General features: G+C 43.7%; 1 protein-coding gene across 1 annotated transcript; it reads left to right on the forward strand.

The window, feature by feature from the left end:
• Positions 1 to 1,018: 1,018 nt before the first annotated feature.
• prickle2b (prickle homolog 2b) lies at positions 1,019 to 22,303 on the forward strand. Its single transcript, XM_080025450.1, has 8 exons — positions 1,019 to 1,452; positions 7,857 to 8,040; positions 13,891 to 14,004; positions 15,365 to 15,502; positions 17,216 to 17,419; positions 18,040 to 18,226; positions 19,488 to 20,369; positions 20,710 to 22,303. Exons 2-8 carry the CDS (start codon positions 7,909 to 7,911, stop codon positions 21,684 to 21,686), a joined length of 2,634 nt encoding a protein of 877 aa, XP_079881576.1. The 5' UTR covers positions 1,019 to 1,452; positions 7,857 to 7,908; the 3' UTR covers positions 21,687 to 22,303.
• Positions 22,304 to 23,877: the final 1,574 nt, after the last annotated feature.

A 23,877-nucleotide genomic window follows, 5' to 3' on the forward strand; every position in this document is an offset into this window, starting at 1 on the left:
GTTTCTTATGTTAAACAGCATTGTTTGGTTTACAGGGGCTCACCTCCCCATTTCCCCATTTCCCCATTTCACCATGCAGGTCAGCGCACTGCGGTTCCCTCCCCTCTCTCTCTCTTCTTGTCCCGGGCCAGTTGATTCTGGAAAGTGCTTTCATTCACATGTAAATTCTGCCAGAACACCAGTCATTCAAGCTGCTAATTATACCAATGTTGGGACGCTGACTTGGTGACATCACACCGGGATATTAGCGTGCAAGGAAGGGGAGAGGTGTGTGTGTGCGTGTGTGTGTGTGTGTGTGTGTGTGTGTGTGTGTGTGTGTGTGTGTGTGTGTGTGTGTGTGTGTGTGTGTGTGTGTGTGTGTGTGTGTGTGTGTGTGTGTGTGTGTGTGTGTGTGTGTGTGTGTGTGTGTGCGCGTGTGCGTGTGCGTGTGTGTGCGTGTGTTTGTGTGCCTGTCAAGTCAACCAGACAATGAGACAGGAAGTGAATGATTTTGCCTTGCAACAAAAGCTTCTTCAGGCTACAATAGAAGGGGATTGGATTGACCATTGATTTTCACTCTGTACAGAAATGAATAAAGAGCCCATGGCTTTGATAAAGGTCGGAAAATCATATCCTCATGCAGCTTATGCTAATAGATCATCAGATATAATCAGTGAACATCTCCTACACGATCTTCAGAATCGTTGACTCCAATTTTAATTCAAGGCCCCTTACTTTAGATTGTTCAATAGGGTAGCAATATGTGAACAATGTAGTCTTCCTCGGCAGACAGGGTGTGTGCTAAGTTGTCACGGAGCTATTACATTTTGAAACAAACTTTAAGATTGGATCAAGTAACACAACATAACTGTCGATGCTGTAATGGAAACTCGTTTGTGATTTTATTTTGAAAGCACAAACCGGAAGTTGTTATGGTATTCACTAGAGCTTGACGCCAGTTAAGGATTAAAGCGCTGCTGCTATTCAGTGGGTCTGTCAGCAGCGCTCTGTGCCTTTACGCACCGAAAGTAGACACGGATCTTTCTACTCACACTCTACAGCAGTAAAGCCTGTGTCCAAGGGAGGTTTCTGTTGTATTCATTCGGATTTCAAGTTGTTGTTTTTTTTTTGGAGTCTGCGCTCTTGTTTGGATTTGTGAAAGGTGGAATCCGAGTTTACGCACTTTTAAATCGTCTTCGCTTTCTCCTGCTGCTGAACTCCTGAATGTGTTTGCAGAGAGCACGGGGGTTGACAAAAGGCTTTTAAACGGAGGGGGTCAATCCATGTAGCAGAGGGGTGCAGGCACCACGCAGCGGGCCAAGAGAGAGTGTGGGGTGTTTTCGTGGCAAGGCTGTGGCGTTTAAGTTTGTGTGACACATTTTGCAATGAGGACAACGTACTTTAAAACCCGCAACAAAACAACCAGCGCCGACGTACGGGGTATGGATTGCCTCCGCAGCAGTTTCTAAGAAGGTAAGCAGCTCATCATTGATCGCGTTTATGGTAGATTTGGAGCCGTTTTGCAGCGCGTCCGACGCTCCGTGTTTGGTATTTAAATGGTAATGGGAAGGACATTTGAGATGATCTTCAAATATCCATTTGGAAAAATATTTCGTTTTATCCTACACGTTTCCTCTCTTTCTCTCACCATCTCTCTCAGTCTGAAACGTGTGCGTAATGTCGCAGTACTAAATGTTAGAGTCGAATTTTAAGTAGTTTTTTAAATGTTTAATTTTTTTTTATCAAAGTTTTTGCCTCCCTCAACATTTTCCAAGTCGGCTAATGGCAGTCAAAGGACTCATTCATGACCCAATAAAGAGCTTGATTTTGATCAATTAATGAAAAATAACAATCATGCCAAGTTGCGTTATAGTGTTAGCTCTCTCTTTCCATAGACATATTCTCCCCCAACCCACCCCCTGTAGCGCAATGGTCAATCTACTGTGCGCTTTCCAGCCAGATACTCTTTTGTTTTGCGGCCGCTGTGCCTTATGGATTGTGGGCTCTTTAGTAAATAAACAGATTAATAAAATGGCATCTGTATAAGAGGTTTCAATTGTTTCCCTTCCAAATCAGCCTGCCTTATTATGTAAGTGTCATTATGTTGGCCTTTTCCTAGTCAAGAGGGGCTAATTATTTCCTGCGGTGTACTGCAATCTACATTGGAAATAAGTGGCATAATCGCAGCTCTGAGGCAGTTTTTAGGAGAACATTACGAGTCGCAATGCAGGCTAATTGACCCATTTAAACGGCTACTTTTTAGCAGTGTGTAATGGGTCACTGGATTAGCACATGAATGGAAGGACGGAAGAGTAATGAATAATGTGGCTTCAGCAGCTGGCTGCAGTATCACTGGGCTCCAAAAGAAGCCCAAGCATTAACTGAACTGACAGATGCATCAACGCCAGATCGTCGTTTATATCTGACAGCCACCACAAGTGCCTCTGAAACAAATTCAGCCCTGCATTGGCTGTTGCTTTTCCCCACTGACATCTGAAAGAAAAGTCAACATGACATTCCTGAAGGGACTGAATGATTTGCTGCGATATTTTCTTCTCAAATGTATCATAGGCCAGTGGACTGTGTTTTTGGTTAACAAATTTGCTGCTGGTCTGGCACTGTGTTACCAGCGAGTATGGTTGGTTGGAAGGCTTTACTGACTGAGGTTGTTTTGGAAGCCTGTCCCTTCCATGACTCCCTCTGTTCCCGTCCAAACTAGTGTCACTTTATGGGATAAGTCAACACTGAATGAATAAGTAATATGATCCAGTCTCCAGTATAGCCTGGCTGAAGCTGAAATGCTTCTAAGTCAGATGCTACATAAATATTTATTTCTCTTTCTCTCTCTCTCTCTCTCTCTCTCTCTCTCTCTCTCTCTCTCTCTCTCTCTCTCTCTCTCTCTCTCTTCTCTCTCTCTCTCTCTCTCTCTCTCTCTCTCTCTCTCTCTCTCTCTCTCTCTCTCTCCTCTCCCTCTCCCTCTCTTTCTTTCTCCTCTTTGCTTCATACACAAATCCTGTACCGGTCAGTTCTTCGAGAGATAATAGGGCAAATTATGAAATGTGTGGCTTTTTCAGTTTCCTTACTAGAGCGGGAAGAAAAAAGCCCAATCTGTTGCAAACCTTATTTTAAAATAAAATAAAAATCTTTGACCTTTTAGCTCTGTCGTTTTTGTACTTGTAGTGCATGTGGTTTTGTCTTGCAATAAACAGTTACTGTAGGCTATGCTCGATTTAAGAAGTTGAGAGTCACACCCCAATTCCTGGTTAGCTCCCATTACTCTAGCCTTGGCTTTAAGTTATTTTGGCATAAAATATTTCTTCATAACACTTTTCTTAAAGGCACTATTAGGAACTTTCGTTTTTTGTTGATTTTAGCAGCACCTTTTGGATAGAAGCGGTAATGTTTTTGCACCCAAGTGCGTGCTGGCGGTACGATCACTTGTTGAGGAAGCGAGTGAAAGAGTTACGACAGAGGCATCAAGATGATAAGGTAATTTATTTATCATGAAATATTAATAATGGCCATTTAACGAAGATGTAGCAAAAATAATGTTTATTTAGTACCGTTCATGAACACAAACTTTTCCAATCTGCCTGCCGTAAATCGTTTTGTGTAAGGTCCCGGGAATCGGACCTGAGCAAAGGCATTCATAGTAACTACCGAGGTATAAAAATAGCATTCTTTTTCACTTATGGTCTTGTTCGTTGTCACAGGTCCTTTATGATCATCAGAGGAAAAATGGGACTGTTTCAGTAATGGTTTAAAATGTCCATGTCTAAATTTTTAAACATTGACCAGTTAAATAGCTATTTTCACTGCAGGACCACATAAATCATATAAACCAAGATAAAACTCCAAACCTCTACAGCCACAGTGGCCATTTAACAGCTATGTTTATGGGGGAGTATCTCCTTTAAACCTCATGTGTGCTGTCATCAGAAAGTTACGCAAAGTGGTTCTATTTAAGTAAAGATACAAAGATGCTGATATGTTTCTGTCCATTCTCGAAGAAGAAACTCATCATCAGGTTGAAGCTAGTCGTCCAGAGGCTAGTTGATATCAATGAGGGCAGGACTTTGCCTCTCAATAATGTGTTATGACAGGTGGATGCAGGCGTACTCTCTGTCTTGTGAAACACGTTGCATCTGGTTCTTACTAATTGGCTGCTAATGGAAAACGTCTTTGTCGAGCCTGATTCTTGTCGAGAACACCTCCAGTCATGTTAACTGTGATTAACTCCTAATGGCTCTGAAGTCAACATATGCAGCCTGGTGTAGGCATTCCGACTTTGTTTGCCTGTATTATTAGTCATTTGTTAAAGAGCGCCTGAAAATTCCATTAACCGTCTCAAAACACTGAACGGAAATGTTGTGTTCGCCGAACAAAAGGGCAGATAAAGAAAAAGGAGCCTGTCCTCCTCTTCCCTCCACCTCTTCCAGAGAAAACAAAAGCAGCCGCAAACGAAGACAAGACTTTGGCTGCAGTGTGCACCCAGCTGTTCTCCACTCTGCACTCTCCTTTCTATCATCCAAAGTTTTGCTTTTGTGCAGAGCTGCCATTTAAATATGGGATTTTAATCTGGCCATCTAGAATGATGCCATGGAAAAGCTGCAGCGGTTTTGGGAGTTGGTCAGGAATGAGAGGACTCAGACTTCAGCTTCAAATCCTCCAAGGCTATACTTTCTCATATGGTTCTTGTATACAGTTGAATCAGATGGTTTACTAAAGCTTGGAGTCTTCTGACCTCTAACCTTAACCCCAAGGCTTACAACTGTAGACCTCTCTCTTTTTTTGCAATGCAAAGATGCTGTTCTTTGATCAGATCTTTCAAGGTTGTTTGTTTGGTCACATGTGAGGCCATGCCAACTGAAGATCTTATGGAATGACTTTAAGCAATTGAACCAAGGCTATGGAACTGTCAGAGGGGGCCTATCAGACCCTGGTTAAGTATTAAAACCACCTGTTACCTGGGTTACAGGGTTTATCAAGCGGAGTAGAGCGGAGATAATTAACTTGAATCGGTGAATCATTGTCCACTGACATCATTGTCACTGAGACTAGTATCTAACAACATACCCCCCAGGTCTTGAACAAACCTCACACTGCAACGGACCAATGATTACAAAGCAGCATGTACTACATATCCCAAGGGATGAAAGGGCAGTCACGTTAGAATTTTACAGAGCAAACATTTGAACTTCCCTCTCTGTACCTTGGAGTCATTTACGAGGCGTCAGTGACACACTTGACTTGTGTTACCAAAGTCCTCAAATCTCTTCTAATTGAAATCATGTAGATTGCAAGGGGAAGCTTGGGGATTAAGTTTCAGTGGAGGGGAAATCCCAGGCATGTGCATGAAGCGTGTTGTAAATCATTGGGGTAGAAGGGGGAGGTGAGGAAAAAACAGGCCCCCGTAGGCCTACAGTATCTCTGCCAGTGCTGATGTGGGGAGATCAGATGCTTGGGAGGTGAATCACTGGAGGAAGGTCATCCTCTTCACACATCTGGACGGAGAGAGTGGGGTCGGAGAAGGTGCGTTTCTCCAAAGGTCACAAGTTCTCTGCCTTTCAAATGAAGCTCTGCATAGACTGTATAGGCCGAGGGTAGGGCAGGGACGTTACGATGTGTCCTCGCAGAAGGAATGCGGTGTGAAATGCTTTCCATCAGCTCTGGCTATTTGTATATCCTTATCTCCAAGAGTCCCTCCTCACCCCAAGGCAGAAATAACTGCTAACCCTCTGGCAGCATTTCAAAAGAATGAAAGAGGTGGCCATACAGTTAATCCGTTTTGCTGTCTTCACCTTTGCTTATTTTGTCTTTCACTTTTCAATCATCATCTTCTCTGTGAGTGTGTTCTAGCAGATACACATATTGTTGTGTTTGACAACCAGTTAATCAGCCATTAGTGTTGATGGGGAAGGGACTGTTTTGTAATGAGGCAAGCTGCGTAGCCCCCGGCTATATCACCATGCCGCTGAGACAGGGATTTGCCAAATACCCTTCCACCGACAGCTTCTTGATGACTTTGTCTGCCTGATCTGCATTGTTTATCATACCTATCAATATTCATGACGATGATATCTGGTCAGCTTCTGTGTTTTATTAATATTTATTGAGTCACTGTGTAAAGCCTGTGGCTTGCATTACAGAGCTGACAGAATATGTTGCAAAGGTTTGCTTTTCTGCTCAGGGTGGCGTTGAAAGCCATAGATGACAGTAATAGGCCGTTATAATGAGGAATCTCATGTGGTGACGGAGAAGTCGTCCAACATTTGACCCACACATTTGTGTGTCTTCTTTTCCAGGATTATATGTCATAAGAGCAGTTGTGGTATGTCAGTGGGATGTTTGACTCAGAAAGCTACAAGCGGTTTCAAAGGATTTCTGGTGTCCGTTCTATCATCAAAATCCATCAGTGCTAAGCCAAATAGACTGAGGTGCTTTGTCAACTAAGACTCAACCTTGGGGAAGAAGTGCTCCTTCGAGCAAGTAACAAGGTGAGACTTGGCAAGCTCTCCACACGGCGCTGTCTGCACACCAATCACTTATCATGAACAGTTCCTCAGCCAACCAAGCTGTCAGCCTGTCAAACAATGTCCTGTGTGTCCTTAAACTCCTCCGTAGGGCTGTCTGTCAGGCAGGCGTCCGTCTGGGAAGGTAATGGGATTGTCTCCCTGGGTTGGCTGCCTGAGGGGCAGCACGGGTTAGTGGGATGCGACCTTCTGGCCACCCAGTCTCCTCTTTATGAATAGAGATGTCAAGGACACGGGAATCTGTACGTATGCAGTGTCGTCTCCCTTTGGACCCAATTACAGATATACTGAAGGTGGCCTATATGTTGATTTGAATTCATGAACTCAAGTATTTAACCCACATCCTGTTCAGATTTTTCTTAAATGTCTCACAAGGTCTGTTTCATTCTCCAAAGAGTAATACTTGGCTGTTAATCCTAATATTGTGAAAGATAAGGCTATAGAATGGTTGAGTCAATGAAATATAGCAACTTTCTTTATTAATCTCTGGACACAGCTGGAGATGGACGTGCAACACATGGACACTTTCCCTTTTACAGCTGGGTGCGTCCACTGCACTGTCCTGGCTAAGCATCTGCTAGTGTTTCTCCCTAACCTTGTACATAGTGAAATGTGTGTGTGATGTAAATGTTGGTGTGTTTGTACAGTGCTGCTTTTCATCTCAGTCCCTGGCTGAATTATCCTCATTTCCATAGCCTGTTTGTGATTATATCCTTGTTCTTGTTAACCCAGCAAGATTGTTGAGCATTGTTTTTGTGGCACCCACATTTTACTGTGAGAGCTGCAGGCGGGCCTTGACCTTTAAACTGTATGAAGTTCACATCTTTTATGGGTATAGGGTCTGCAAAACATGCAGACTCCATGCAGGGTTGAGCTCAAGGCTATGGTTTCACAAGGAGGGCTTTACAACGACTACAACCTTGTAGAGTTGTCCCTTTTATTTACAGTTTTTCAAAGTTACCTTTGAAAAAGGCCTTTTGGGTTGTTTATATTTTCTGCGATTAATGGCAGGCGTCAGAGGCCCAAACAGCAACCGCGGTATGACGTCTTGTTTCTGCTGAAACCCTATCACCTCAAATGTAGTTCTATTTACATGGTGATTTATTAAACTGAGTATTCTGTTCTCATGGTGGTGTATTGGGAGTTAAAATGTACAAGTGTTGTTCTCAAACCACAAATCACACTTTTCAATGGCATTATTTAGAAGGTCAATTAACTACTGCTTTCATTTATAATCTGAGGCTCCTATTGCAATAGTTGGTTCATGAATGTGTGCATGTTTAACAAAGGTGTAGCTTACAGATGACATTGGCTTGACAGACGTTCTTTGTTTGTCCACGGTAGGAAGATCTGTGTGCACTGTAAGTGTCGTCGTGAGGAGCATGCAGTGACAGCCATGCCTGTAGAGATGGAGAAGACGGTGACTAAGCTGATGTACGACTTCCAGAGGAACTCTACCTCAGACGACGACTCGGGCTGCGCCCTGGAGGAGTATGCCTGGGTGCCACCAGGACTCAAACCCGAACAGGTACTTACATTCATTACATTACATTCACGCTGGTCGAAATCACTGAGGTCTTTGTTGAAAATCTTTAACATTTAGCAGCTCTTTACTGTGCAGTTTTGTCAGCTGTTGTCCATCATACTTGATTGCAGGCACCACATACTCAACCCAACCCATGGGGCCCCATTCACTGTGGTGTGAATAAATCTGAAGATATAGTCAGCTTACATACCAAACTTTCAATTTTGAATCACAACTTCAGTTGTCAAAATTGTTTAATTTAAGCAACCAACGTTGTGCTAATATTAGAAAGTATTGCTTGATATGAAAGCATTTAAAAAGCTCTAATTTTAACATCCAAGCTCCCATGTGAGTTCAAATCTATACACCTGAATTTATTTTTCAAACGCCTGTTATTGTGACGAGAAAAATAATGTTTTATGTTTACAGACAACAGTTATACAATTGTATACATTTAAAAACATTCAGTAAGATATAAATCTAATAAAAGTATCAAGCATGTGCATAGAGTTATATCTCATACATATAGGTTTTGTAACTGTTCAGTTATGTCTCACCATTTGATAGCTCACCAGTTAGGCTGACTGCTCCCGCTGCAGTCCAATGGATAGCAAGGATTTTGTGGCTCCAGCAGTCAAATAAATCTCCCATTCATTCCGCCTACAAACATGTTAACAGTAGGTTCCATCACCCGCAGTGGAACTAAGCTAAGCCAAAAATACAATAAATGTTCCCATGCATGTTGAAGAAAATCCTCTTTAAAAGTCCCATTGACTCGTAGGTGTGCATATCTTGGAGGGTTTCCAGTTTCATAAGACAATAGTATTGCTTATGGAAACTGGTTTCATTTTGTCGATTGAGCTGAAAGCAATGAACCGGTCAATACTGTGGTTGGTCAACCAGCCGTTTTCACCTCTTAGGACTGAGTGCAATTATATTTCATCTCCCTCCAGGGTCACGCCTCACCCCAAAGTCAATTAGATTCTGGTGTCTAGCAATGATATGACCTCAGGAGCAGCCAGGACATAATGGGAACTGGGCTGTTCAGTATCGCATGAGCACGATACTAAACAACCTGGAAAAAACCTATATGGCCATTTTTGTATTATCTGTGATTGAAATGCCACAATATATCTATCAGCCTAAATAAAAAAGTGTCCAGAGCTATAGAGATTTAATTTCTCTATCTAACGTCCAAGTCGTTCAAGCTGTGGAAACATGTTGTGTGACCTCTCACAGAGGGGCGGAAGTACGCCTGATGTGTGGCTTTTCAACACCCGGCCTTCCTCTGCTGGAGGTGAGACGGAGTGAGAGTAGAGGGAGACGGTAAACACAAAGTTAATCTCCAGGATCTACACTGTGGGTTTTAGGTTTCCCCGTTGGGAGCCAATGCTGTGTATGAGTCTGCTGTTCAGCCAACAGTGGTGTAAAATCCCCACTCTGCAAGGAGAGATCTCAGGACTGCGGTATTCAATCAAATATAACTTGATTGTAATGAGGGATAACTCATTTAGCCGGGACTGTTCAACTCTCTTGTGTGTGTTTTGTACCTCTGTCAACAATCGCTGTAACACGGAGTCTGTAATAGAATATGAATCCCTATCATCAAACACGAGCGTTACTGGGTGTGTTGTACTGTAGATGTTATTGAGCCGCGAAGAGGAGGGCCTGCCAATATTCTCTCCACCACTGTCTCCTCTTGCTCTCTTCTCTCGGTCCTGCTCAAATACAAACACTCGCATGTTGCCAAGTTACAGCTTGTGCAGGGCCAAGTATTTTACTCAGCAGTGGCCTGTAACTGGTGTTTTATGTTTTCGACCAATCACGTAGCGACGAGCTGCGGTCTAATGTGCAATCTCTGCACAGCATCTACCAGGATCTGATTTTAATTTGCAGTCGAACATGAAGTACGCCTTTTATTCAGACCGCTCCCTCATGTGGGATATTAGAACAGAAACTCAGTTATTCAATGTTATTCATGCAAACTAGAGGTCTTTCCAGGTTCTGAAACAGAACCAGAGAACCGACACGGATAGATTCACTTTCACACAACATAGAGCCATTCTGAACGAGACCTGAGGCTAGTTTGATCCATTCCAATATGGAACTAGGGTCCATTACACCCGTTCCCATCCAAGTTCAAGGACTGTGAAAACTGTCAGCCCCTGACCTAGAGCCAGCAGCTGTGGACCAGAGATAAATGGTAAAGCTAAATGAAAATAGTTTGTGAGATACATCAAGTATTAATTTTAGATCTGGTAAATGTCAGTAAAACACAGACACGTGTCTCAAGAGATGGAAATGTGGGTCATTCTATCGGTCCACAATTTTAGTAGTAGTAGTAGTTTAGAATGACGTAAACGTTGTGCAAACGTTCATGGTCCCTAGAAGAGTAAACTTACTGACTAAAGTGATCATCAGAATAGCTAGGATTCTAAATGCTATTTGGTAAATGTTACCACACTAACACACTGAACTAAGATTGCCTAAATGGAAAACATACCTACTAAAAATCAGTACGCTGTCATCGGAATTTGGAGCATGTTGGCAGAGCCGGCCCAAGGCATAAGCGAACTAAGCGGCCGCTTAGGGCCCCCGACTGCCTAGGGGGCCCCCTAAAAAAAAAAAAAATCTTTTTTTTTTTTTTTTTTTTTTTTAATTTGTGTGTTTGATATTAACATAATATTATGCAAATGTGAGTTATCATACAAAAAAAGGAATAAAATGTTTTGGTCTAGATAATTAATAGCCTAAAAATGTAATCAGTTCATCTGGGAGGAAATCCGAAATTATCTGATCATGTCACGTTCACATCCATGCACAGTGTGTATTGAGTTTATTTAAAAAACAATTGGAAATGGGGCTGCCCTCAGTTGCCCATGCACTGTGTATAGTCTATAGCCTATTTCAGCCTTGTCTGTGGAAAAAAAGATAACTGGACAACAGAGTTCTTCTGCTTCGTTCCTCACACTGCATTTAAATGCATTCATAATATTACAGAGAAATATGTCCCGTAAAAGAAAAAGAGCACCAAGCCCATCCCAGAGGACCCTCCATAATATTTTATTTTATATTAATATTTTTATGGAAAATCCATGTGTCCTTCTTCAATAGCTTCTAACTCATCTGACCCAGTGTCTCCAAATTATTTGTTCACACAAAATTTCTCAGATTTAGCCTCTTAATTTTCCTCTCAAAGTACACCAGATTCATGCATTTCACTTTAAAAAGGTTAAAAAAATCTCCCGGGGGGGCATACCCCCGGACCCCCCAAGGAGGGTCTGAATCTCGGCTGTCTAATATTTTCACATAGCTGCACAGTGGAGGCACTAGCGGAAAACACTGGGTGTGTGAATGATATTTAACAAAGATCTAGTTTCTAGTTTCAGCAGCGCTAACATTGGAGAGGGGCCCCCTAATCATATTTCGCTTAGGGCCCCCTGAAGGCTTGGGCCGGCTCTGCATGTTGGCATGTCAATGCTAGAATGTAGCTAAAAGCACAGCTGTTAAGTACAACCTGACATAGCTGCTAGCTTGGTTTTAGATTAGTCTTGGTCAAATGGCAACTGCATTTTAATGCATTCAGTATAGCTTACACACCCCTTTTTCAGGCCTTTTAACTTTCAAATGCATTGAATTTGCTCACACAACTGTGCTGACTACAGTGTTGAGCCCTGGGCACTTGCACTTTTCGTGAGAAGAAAAAGGCATGCAATGAAAACACAGCCATTAAATCTGCTCACTTCGCTATGAAAACACCACCTTTCCCACCATGTTTGGCTATAACTACCAGTGTTTTCTCAACAATATAATATCTATGCCCACTAACCACTGTGAAGTGGCTTGTTGAGAGAATGTCAGGAGTGGTGCCTGGTGGTGTCTTTTCCTCTGGCCATTAACAGCAATAGAAACCAGCTGTGTGAAGCGATCACTCTTGTCACTCAGTTGCAAAGTCCTACCATTTGCTTTAGCCTTGAAAAACACTCCTTTCAGTACAGTTCGAAATTCTTCCCTGTCTTTAGATTCATCTGCTTTCAATTACAGTTATTATCACAAGCTGCTCCTCCTGGCTCTCGCTGCAACTGTGTCCATTGTGTGTGTGTGTGTGTGTGTGTGTGTGTGTGTGTGTGTGTGTCTGTCTTTTGATATTTTCCTGGGGGCAATGCACCTTTCACCTCCAGATTGTAACCCTGTTGTTGTTGGAAGCATGTTTTGTAATTTATCATTAGCACTCTGTGCGCGTGCATGTATGTATGTGCATCTGGAAGCACATGCATGTGAGCTCGGTGTGGATTATCAGTACTTGATCACAGTCAGTCTTGCATTGACACCCCACCCCCTGCGCCCTGCCCAACTGCGCCTGGAGTCGCGCTGCTGGATACAGATCCCGCGTTCCTCGCCAACAGTGGTGGAAGCCAATAAAAAACGGAGCAGAAGGAATTAGGTTACACTTACATCAAGCGACTCCTGCTGTAAATTCATCCCAAACAACAACAAAATCCCCTTGTAAGGCTTTACTGAAATGCTCTAGATTCAGAATTTGACAGTAAAGCTTCGCGATCTCCTGAGCTGAAAGACATCACAGTTGTTACCGATGCATGTCTGCATTATTCAAGTTAATCTATTTCTGTGCTCCAGACTCAGTGTTATTGCCAAGGACGAAGCTGATGGCTTGTTGTCAGTAGATCCATTCAGTAGACAGATTGGTCATTAAGATTGGCCTGGCCTAGTCAGCAGGTCGATCATGATGTGTCTCTTTACATCCAAAGTCTTCAACCCTGGGTTCTGCTCTAATGTTTTTGTTTCTTTGTGTCATGCTGCTTCTTCTAATTTGTCTCTTTCCTCATCCATCTAACATGTTCATTCTGTCTTTATTTCACTCTCTATCTTCCCCTTCCTGTCGTCAAATCTCCCTTTAAAGGCCTGTGGGTTCCGTGGTTTGCACTCCTTCCAATCACAATTCATATATGAATGCCTGACCTCCGTTGTACCCCGGCCCCCTGTTACAGTGTAATAAAAAAAGACTGCAATAAATAACATGGAGGTGACGCTCATTGTCTGCCGCTGTAATGTAAAGAATGTCCAAGTAATTTTGGAATGGCCAGATTAGCATTAATCCTGCTGTAGCATACAATTGTATGCACGAACATATTGCTACATGCAAAGGGGTTCATTTCTTCTTTGTCCGAGTGTTTGTGTGAGTGTGTGTGCACGTTTGACAGGTCCGTAATACATTCCCATGTCAATGTGCAAAGATGGAGAGGTGAGATTCCATTAAGTCTCTGCGGGCGGGCCATAAATCAAAGTGGTTTTAAGTGTGTGTGTGTGTGTGTGGGGGGGGGGGGGGGGGGGGTCACACCCGGTCATAGATACTGTTACTATTGTTTTCGCACAGTTTTACCTTTTAGTGCTCAAATGATTAATGGCCAATGTTTTAATAAGTTGAATCGCTTTGGGTCATTTATCAAATTAAATTGGCTAACATTTGTCCGTTCCAGTTTCTCCATATGAGGATTTGTAGCTTATGTCAAACTCAGCTCACTATAAAATATATGCGTTTACATATCTTGACTGCTGTACAGACAAATCAAGCAGCTGGAAGAGTATGAGTATGAGAGTATTGGCTGAGCTCTTGATGGACATTTTTCCTTCCTTCGTGACTATTTCAAGGACGAAACAATACATCAGCTAATTAAAAATATCAATTGAGAGATTCTATTTTCATGAAAATAATAACTGGCTGCAGTCCAAGTGTATTTGGGCTTTGTCGGCTTGTTTACATGTTGTTTGCAGGTATAGTTGTGTTGTTGTTCATCACTCTCATACCCCTCTCTGTGTCTGTCTCTTGCTCAGGTCCATCACTACTACAGCTCCCTGCCTGAGGACAAGGTGCCTTACGTGAACAGCCCAGGAGAGAAATACCGCATCAAACAGCTGCTCCATCAGCTCCCTCCCCATGACAATGAGGTGAGAGTCCAGACTGGCCCCCCTCCCCCCATCACCACCTCCATCCATCCGTCTATCTATTACTCCCTCCTTCCCTCCTCCAGGCCAATACAGAGATAAAAGGAGATGAAGGAGGAGACAGACTCAGGAAAAAAAAAAAATTGAGACGTTCTTATTAATGGGTGTGAATGAGACAGTGAGTTGTTATACAGTATGTGTGTATGACTATTTAAGTTTTTAAAATCAATTAATTATAATCTTGAGATTTAGTTGATTGCCTTAAAAAAGTGGTCACTAAACAGTTTATCACACATGTACAAGACCAAAATTGGTGTTTTAATATAGTTAGTATCAATGCATTTGAACATGTCCGTTTTTCTTGGAACGATTTACGGCAGGCAGATTAGAACAGCTTATGTTCCTGAATGGTACTAAATCAAAGTTTTACCTGCTTTACCATCATCATATTACCATTATTGATCTTACAAAGTCACATAAAAATACATTACCTCATCACGAGGCATCTGCGGTCTCTTTTTTCATGAACGTATTCACACGTTTCCTCAACAAAAGCCCGCGCCTTGGCTCTTGCGTTGGAGCCTAGGCGCTACTAACTAAAAGCTAAAAACTACTATTATCCCAAGGTGCCTCTCAAATCAAACAGCTTGTATGTCGTCCACATCTCCATGTGCGGCTTGTAGCCATTTTTAATGATTCTATATGTCTAGCTAGCTATGTAGCCATCCCCATTCTTAAACCCGCCAGCCAAGCTTGATTGGTTGACTTTCCTACTGGAAAAACGGCTGTCAATGAGCACAACGCCAGACGTATTTGAATCCACTAGGACAGTGTTTCAGTGGCCTGTAATCAGGCTTCCACTTGGATGAATTTCACTTAATTCATTGGTTTTATTTAGCAGGACATTTGATTGATAGTTTAATTTCACTTAAAGTCTTTCCTCCTGCAGCACAGATAACTCTGCTGCAACACAGCTTATCTCAGTTCCTTGGAATGGAAAAGGATGGAAATGTAAAAAACGCTGATAGAAAATTGACTTCCAGCATGTTCATCCTCATCTGGAAAGCCAGTTGGGAATACCCCAGGCTGAAATACCATCTTTCCATTTGTGATGGAAAGCACAAAGATAATTTACTGAAATGGTCAGTACTATTTACTTAAGATAAACGTTTCCTTTCATTATGGTAAGGTTTGACGATAGTATATTGATTTAAAAAACACAGACACTATCTAACAGTTTGCAGTAACCTTGTGTGTGTGTGTGTGTGTGTGTGTGTGTGTGTGTGTGTGTGTGTGTGTGTGTGTGTGTGTGTGTGTGTGTGTGTGTGTGTGTGTGTGTGTGTGTGTGTGTGTGTGTGTGTAGGTGCGCTACTGTAACAGTCTGGACGAGGAGGAGAAGCGAGAACTGAAGCTCTTCAGCAACCAGCGGAAACGGGAGAACCTGGGCCGCGGCAACGTCAGGCCGTTTCCCGTGACGATGACAGGGGCCATCTGCGAACAGGTAGCCTGACATGGATATTAAAATAAAATCATTCTTGTATCGTTTCCCCAGCGGTCAAGAGACATGACAGTCTCAAAGAGGCTCATCAGTTTCACTTCTAAATGTTATTTCTGCATCGCGTCCCGTGACAAGAGTGAATTAAGTTTGACGAGATCAAAGGTGCCTCATGTGGCCGGCGGAATGAAAGCAATGAATCATGTGACAGAGATCCTGTGCAGCTTGCTGACATGTCTGGTTAAGATGTATGAGAGGGGCTTGATGTTGACATATAAAGGGCAGTTGTCTGCTTTTATAACAACGTCACGTAGTGGCATCTCACAGTCTTGTTTGGGTGGTATGCGTGTGCATGCTGTGTGTCATTTGTACTCATTCATACTCGGCCATACCAGCTGTCTCACTCAAACTACACCTATCAAAGGATTTTAAATGGAAACATAGCTTTATATCTCATCGAAACTGAGGTACAGTTAGAACTGCTCCCCTGGAAATATTGCTGAGTAGAACTCCATTCAATATTTAATCTATTCCCTACATTTTTGTTTGTGGCCTTATGGGACTACGAAAGTGCAATGGAGAGTGTTCTTTAAACATCAAACTAACGCACTTCAGCATCCGTTAGCAATTTGTTTTTTTGTGTACAACAAGCTCTAGCAAAATGGAGCTACCATCAGTTGTGTTAGTGTCCCCCGGTGTATAGCTGCTTTACAGCTTGCGTTTCTCGTTCGCTTAGCTGACACACACACACACACACACACACACAAACACACACAAACACATATACATGAGGGAGCAGATTGTGAGGAGAGAGTGTATTGATTGAAATCCCCACTCCCCTTTGGTCTCCTTGCAGCAGGAGGCTTTGTGGCAGTTAGGATAACCTGATTGTATCTCTCTCTCTCTCTCTCTCTCTCTCTCTCTCTCTCTCTCTCTCTCTCTCTGTCTGCAACGTCCCACCACTGTAAATCTACCTTGCCTACCCGACCTTTCAACCTGTCTCTTTAGCACTCCCTCTCGTTTATCTCCCCGGGACCTCAACCTTTACACCCCCATGCCCATCACCCTCTTCTCTTTATCTTCCAATGCATCACTCACTTTTTATACCTCCCCTTTGCCCCACCAATGTCCTCCAGCAGCCGTTCAACCTCCTCTCTGTATTTGCCGTAGGTGGCCACACATGTAAACATATCCTCGTGCTCTCAGTTAAGTCCAGCTTCCATGCAAAATTGTGTTAAGGATAGAGACACACCAATCTAATACTCTGAATCAGTGTCGGCATTGCTACGGAACATGTTAAAGATCCCAGGAAAGGAGCTTGAACTGAAAAGAATACCTCTTCAGTGGTCAGTTGGTCAATTTATTTTTAATTTTTCTAGGAATTTCTTCACACTTAGCAAGCATTGACCATACAGTGTTTCAAGATGATGTCTTATCCATTCATTCCAATGAATATGCTTATGCTAGCGTTTTTAAAGAATGCTTTTTGGCATTCTGCTTTCGTTGGACATTGACAGTGTAAGATGCAGACATTCACAATCACTTGGAAACCCATGTGTATCCCAGCCATGCAAGATCAACTACTTGGTTAGTGAGTGGTTTAGTTTAGGTATCCAAATTGTTATCGGGAGAGATAAATAGGGGAAGGCGTTCATAGAATCTTTGTGGCTGCTTCCATGTGATGAAAAACTCTCGTCTTTTTCCTCCTTGTCCTTCTAGTGTGGAGGCCAGATAAACGGTGGGGACATTGCTGTATTTGCATCGCGGGCAGGCCACAGCGTGTGTTGGCACCCTGCCTGCTTCGTGTGCAGTATGTGTAACGAGCTGCTGGTGGACCTCATCTACTTCCATCAGGACGGAAAGATCTACTGTGGCCGGCACCACGCAGAGAGGCTGAAGCCGCGCTGCACCGCCTGCGATGAGGTACAAGCCTGTCATGTACACACACGCATGCATGCTCATGTGTTAATGGGCACAAATATCCCCTACTTAAACATTATGTGCCTATAATGTGGGATGGTGTTTATAGAGCCATTCATTTAGTATTTACACACACAAATTCTGCACGTATGCACGCCGACATGCGCAACAAAATGCTGTCATATGATGCTCATGTGCTTCCAACGCACACTGTCACATGCAAGAGTTTTCTCCAGTCTAATGGGGTCATCTCTCAATATTCTCACCCCCTCCCCAACCATTAGCACTGACGTACTCTCTGTGCAAATGGGGACAAGGACACTGTTAGTACTTGACAAGCACCCAGGCGTTTTTTAACAGCAGCATAATTAAAAGTAAATGCCCCATCTAGATTTCACCAAGTCCCCACACGCATTAGCCTCCCACGCAAGTCAGTGACAAAGAGGGAAGATCTAATAGTACCTTGCCACAGAGGAGAAAGTGGTGCGTATGGAGGAAGGAGGGAGGGGGGGGGAGCCGAGCCTTTGTCCTGTCACTCAGCACACGTTAATAACTCTACTAAGATTTAACCTCAGTGGACCCGTGATAAACGATACTCTTTCTTATATCTCCCCATTCTTAAGATCATCCTTGCGGACGAGTGCACCGAGGCAGAGGGGCGTCACTGGCACATGAAGCACTTCTGCTGTTTCGAGTGCGAGACGGTCCTGGGGGGCCAGCGCTACATCATGAAGGAGGGCCGGCCCTACTGCTGCTCCTGCTTCGAGTCCCTCTACGCCGAGTTCTGTGACTCCTGCGGGGAACACATTGGTATGCTGCACCACCACCACCACCACCGCTAGGCATCCATCAATGTTCATACAAACTGCATTAATCTCCAGCAGGTCATGTAAAGAAACCATTACAGAGAAACATATAATAAAGATGGATAAATGGATGCATGGGTGGAATGTTTAGGTTTTCTGAAGGAGGTCTTAAAGAGTGACCTCAATTTTTTTTTGCGGTAAGAAACACAGAGGAAAAAAAGCCACAGTAGAGAAGTTGTGGCCTAGTTTCTAGCATGTTATCACTGTATGATGTCATCCATGGCCACACATAAAAGGGAAAGGGCAGATAGCAGGAGGCCACAGAGTCCTCAGTTTACAGCGCACAGAAATATGTACAGTACATATCATGCAGCGTGAAACCAACCTGCGGCAAAGGCATGTGTGTATCATGTGACTTTTCAATGTCAGGATCTGTTTTTATCTCGGACACATGCACATGCAAAGTGTCAGTTACACAGTGCAGTACACATTTAAACATCTCACAACCTCTTGTGATAGTGGCAAAGCAACTGAGGGAAGAGACTGGGGTATGTTCCAGCAGGAAACCTTTTATATTAGCGCCTCTTGGCCCCATTCCACCTCCTGTTAAAAAACTCAGCTTGTTCGTATGTGTGCGTTATCCCCCGGCAGGATGCCCAGGTGTGATTTTGGCACATACCTCTAAACAAATTTGCTCTGTAATTATTTTTCAGACAGGATACACAAAAGTATTTGGCTAAAAAACACAACTGATTATAAATTGAAACTACCAGAAAACATGCTCGGACCAGATGGCAGCGATTAGCAAATAGCTGGTTTTCTTTTCCCCTGCTACAACTTCAGTGCAATGTGTTTATACAATGCTGAGCATGCGCAATAATGGGGTTTCCCCCAAGCACAGTTAAGTTACAGCCTTCTGATCTATTTTCTCAGTCAACAAGCAACTTGTAATGTGCTATTTTCACATTAAACTACATTTTAAATATAGACATTAAGGTTTTCAATATAAAGCTCTTTGGTACAGACATGTTCTGTATTTCTTTATTGCATATACTGTATAATGTATATAATTGTTGTTGTGTCCTTTATAATTTAGATATTGTACATTTTCACTTTCTTTAGTTTCTCTATACCGCTTAGTTTTGCTTTACTGTTTGCACTATATTAGATATTTTCGATTCCTCTGTATGTCTGGCAAATATTGCAGACATTGACAATGAAGTTGACTTTGACTTTGATTGGTGTGTTGTTTATCTTTCCTGCAGGCATTGACCAAGGCCAGATGACATATGATGGGCAGCACTGGCACGCCACGGAGGGCTGCTTCTGCTGCGCCCGCTGTAAACGCTCTCTGCTGGGTCGGCCCTTCCTGCCCAAGCAAGGCCAGATCTTCTGCTCCCGCTCCTGCAGTCTGGGAGAGGAGCCTAATGGTTCGGACTCGTCTGATTCGGCCTTCCAAAGCGCTCGCTCCACCAGAGAGTCCAGACACAGCTCCAAGACAGGGAAGAGTGGAGGAGGGGGAGGGGGGCAGACTGAGAGGTTTTCAGGTGAGGTGGACCCACTCTCTTTGCAAATGGATCTTCTGAGTCTCTCCAGCCAAACGCCCAGTTTGACTCGAGAGCCGCCTGCCTGGCAGAGCCAAGAGCAAGCGGGTGAGGGCTATAATTATGAATCCCAGTCAGACCAAACCGCCAACCCAACTCCTCTACAGCTCCTCAGCCAGTGCAATGTCAGGACTGCCTATAACCCCAGCTGCTCCGGACAGAGCAATCTACAGCACGATCACAGGATCAAGGAGAGCGTCGGTTTAAAGAGACCGCCCATCTCAGCCATGAAGGGCCACTCGCTCAATGAGACGTGGTTCCAGCAGCCAGCTCCAGAGGAGTACTATCCACCAAAGCTGAGGACCCAAAAGAGCTTCACCGAGGTGTCCCATTGTTCACAGCACCACAATGGCTTCTCCGCTGACAAGCGCTCCATCAGTTTGCATGGCTTTCAGAGGGACAGAGATGCAGGACCCCCAGCAGCAACTCAGGTGGCAAGAAGCAGGAACCCCATCAATGCACTTAGCTTTAGTGAGCAACTGACCCCTCTAGAGCAGACCCCAAGAGGATCAATGGAGTCCCTGGCTCTGTCCAATACTACAGGTGGGTGTGGAAGCAATCTATAGACCTCTGTGCGGTTTTGTTATCTGTTTGGTAGCATGACCAGGTTTTGCTGAGTGTTTTTATGGTAGTACACTTCACAACTTCTGGTCATGTTATCTCAAATTCAGCTTGTAAGAAGTTCCGTCTTAAATTAAAGGTTGCTCTTAAAAGAGAACTTTAAATACAATTGAATCGATATATTCAAATGGTTATGTTCTTAAAAGAAAACATCAGTGGACTTAATTCCATTTGCAGAATTTCTAAAAGATGTGGATTCAAGAATATTCTAATGAATAAAAGGCTGAGTTAACAAAAAAATGTCTACTCTATTTCCCTACAGGAAACTCAGCAGACGGAGGAGGGAGGCGTCAGGAGCACCTCTCTCGTTTCTCCATGCCAGACCTGAGCAAGGACTCTGGGATGAACGTGTCGGAGAAAAGTCACCTGAGCACCCTCAACTCCTCGGTGCAGTTCCGTAGCTCGGAGTCTGTTCACAGCCTCACAGCCGGTCAGCCCTACATGGAGATGGATCCTGGTCCTAGGTCCTCTAAGTACAAGGTGCAGTACTGTGACCCCCCTGGCATGGCTGTGGGTATGGGCATGACTCATTTACCCCCTGGCTTCACCTTCCAGGAAGAGGATAGGGTGAGTTTGGTGAGCAGCGCCAATGCTGCCCGCCTGCCGCCCATCAGCGAGCGTAGGGTTGGCGGTGTTGGAGGAGGAGGTGGGAGGGGAGCAAGTATCCATGTAGACGCCCCTGAGGAGACTCCCCAGAGGCGCCGGCACCACCACCACCACCGCTCCCGAAGGTCCCGACGCTCTCGCTCAGAAAACGCTCTCCACTTGGTGTCAGAGCGCAGGGCCAGACCTCAAGAAAGACCACAGCTGCGTGTGCGTGAGGATTATGACCGATTCCCGCCTCCAAGGAGCGCCAGGGAGCAGTTTGGAGTAGGAGGAGGAGGAGGTGGAGGAGGAGGAATGGGGCGATACCAGCCCCAGCCCTTCAGGCCGTGTCCCAGAACCACTTCAGACTTGACTCTTCAGAACCCCGGGGCCGGCCGACGCACCGGCTTGAGCCAGTACTCTTGGGACGATTACGACGACGATGACTGGTGCTCCACCTGCTCGTCTTCCTCAGAATCAGAGGATGAAGGTTACTTTCTGGGCGAGCCCATCCCCAGGCCCATCCAGCTGCGCTACCTCAGCAACCAGGAGCTAGTCCACAAGTACACCAACCCAGGGATGGGGGGACCCAATCGCAACGGGCAGTTACACACCCGAAAACGCCGAAAAAGCAAGAACTGCATTATCTCCTAACACCCCTTGACGCTCAGTACAGTAAATGACGTCTAACTCGTGTACACTAACATCTTCCATCTGGAACAAAAAAAAACAAATACAACTCACAGTCCACGTATTCAGTATTGTTGAGTGTTGAATATCATGTAATTGAAAGTCCGTGATGAATTCCAGTCAATACAGTGAAAAAAGGCAACAGTGTTCGCATGTTTGTTCATTTTAATGTTTCGGAATATCTCCTGAGTATTAAGGCTAACTGTCACACGTGCAATTCTATCAAGTCACACCGTTTATCAAAAGCTGATGTGCAATTTTCTTTTTTAATCATAAGTTCATTTCCATGCAGCAAACAAGTGTGCAAGGTAGTCCGTTTGCTACAGTTTAGCTTTTTCAAGCAATGTGATTTAGATGTAGGATATGATGTACTATTGTATTCAGTTCATAGTGTGTACATAGATAAATGAATTAATAATTTCACTTAAGTTAAGGAAGTCTGTGTACATATGGTTGTAAATGAGGTCTCACATATTTTTATATTTTGTATGGATAGAATCATTTATGTATTAAATATCTATAATGTAGAGATGTAGAAAATGACAAAAACAACTTATGCATGTTTTATTTGGCTGAGCTGGTCCTGCATTTGGAATAAAGGAGTATTTCAGTGAGTATTTTGATTGATGGCTCATGTTTTTCTCCCGGGGATGACAACACGTGTGTGTGTGTGTGTGTGTGTGTGTGTGTGTGTGTGTGTGTGTGTGTGTGTGTGTGTGTGTGTGTGTGTGTGTGTGTGTGTGTGTGTGTGTGTGTGTGTGTGTGTGTGTGTGTGTAAAAGGCACCTTCTCCATCTGTTAAATGCATAAATGAATGACAACATGGTGTAGAGGTTGATAAGAGAGTCACCTTCCACTGGAGTGTACGCAGACTGTAACGGCTGCCGTCACATTCAACACAACACAAAGCTCCATTGTCCTGGAAGCAGATGCCACTGAAGTTCTGGTTTATTGCATCAGCCTGTACAAGTTGGAAACTGCTGACAAAGCTAGAGACTTAGTTATTGAAATCTGGTGATGCTTTGTGTGAGTATTTCTTTTTTAAGCCATGGGGCAATTGGGGCTCTGACAGAGCTGCTGGTCCAACACTTTTAGAAAACTTCTAGAGGGGTTGCCACAAAATTTGGCACAGACATGCATGTTCCCCTATGGAAAAAAAGCAAAAAACTTTGGCGACCCCCTGCTTTATTATTTTAGCATCATATTTATGTTAAATGTTTCATTTGTCCAAAAGATCAACCTTAGCTATTCTTTTACACCTAATTGGCGAATGTTAACCATGCCGAAAAACAAATCTTATACAAGTGGACTGTTCCCATTAGAATATTGGCACATAAAGTATAACAGGTTGTATCTGTAAGTGTTAAGCAGTGTCATACTGTAAATTGGATTGCCTCTGACGTCCATGTGGTCCGAGGATTACTGTCGCTAGCCCCCATAATCCACCGACACACACAAACACACATATGTTTGGAACAGTGTATGAATGCCAATCTCTTGATTAGGGGCGTTAAAGCACTAATGCCGTTAACATGATTGGCACATTAGTACGTTTAGGCTACTTCACCTAACCATGGCGTCTTAGGGCTGGGCTCCAGGTTTCATGTTTACTCTTGGACACTCTCATAACTCCCAGACAGGGAGGAAGAGAGTCCTTGTTTAGTCAGCTATGATACGACGAAACCAGCTGCATAAACACGTGAGATACATTATGTTACATGACTGCTGATGGCCTGCTTCGTAAATGTGGGCTTTCCCCTGCTCTTAGCAAGTCTTTAAATCTCCAGCTGCAGACTATGAGTATCACTGCAATCACTGTTTCCAAGTGTAATGAGACGGACATTAAAAACACACACAAACCTCATTACTGGATATTTTCGTCCCTGACACATGAGCTTTCCTGACATCACCATTAACTTAGCCTACATTAGTTTGTTTCTTTATTAGTGCTTTGCCAGACCTTTTACCGGAGCGTAGGGTGTCTCCATGTGTTTAATTAAAAGCAAATGAAGGCCCTACAGTGAGGGTTTGCCACAGATTGCAGCCATATGCTTCCCGCGGTGTGCCATATTCATGGTAGTGAATGGTTGGGATATAATCCTCCGTTAGCTTTGATGCTTCCAGTTGTGACAGTCGTGTTGTCAGCCAATCTGTGA

The sequence above is a fragment of the Ammodytes marinus genome (genome assembly GCF_949987685.1).
Source record: "Ammodytes marinus genome assembly, chromosome: 4".
In the NCBI taxonomy this organism is placed as follows: Eukaryota; Metazoa; Chordata; class Actinopteri; order Uranoscopiformes; family Ammodytidae; genus Ammodytes; species Ammodytes marinus.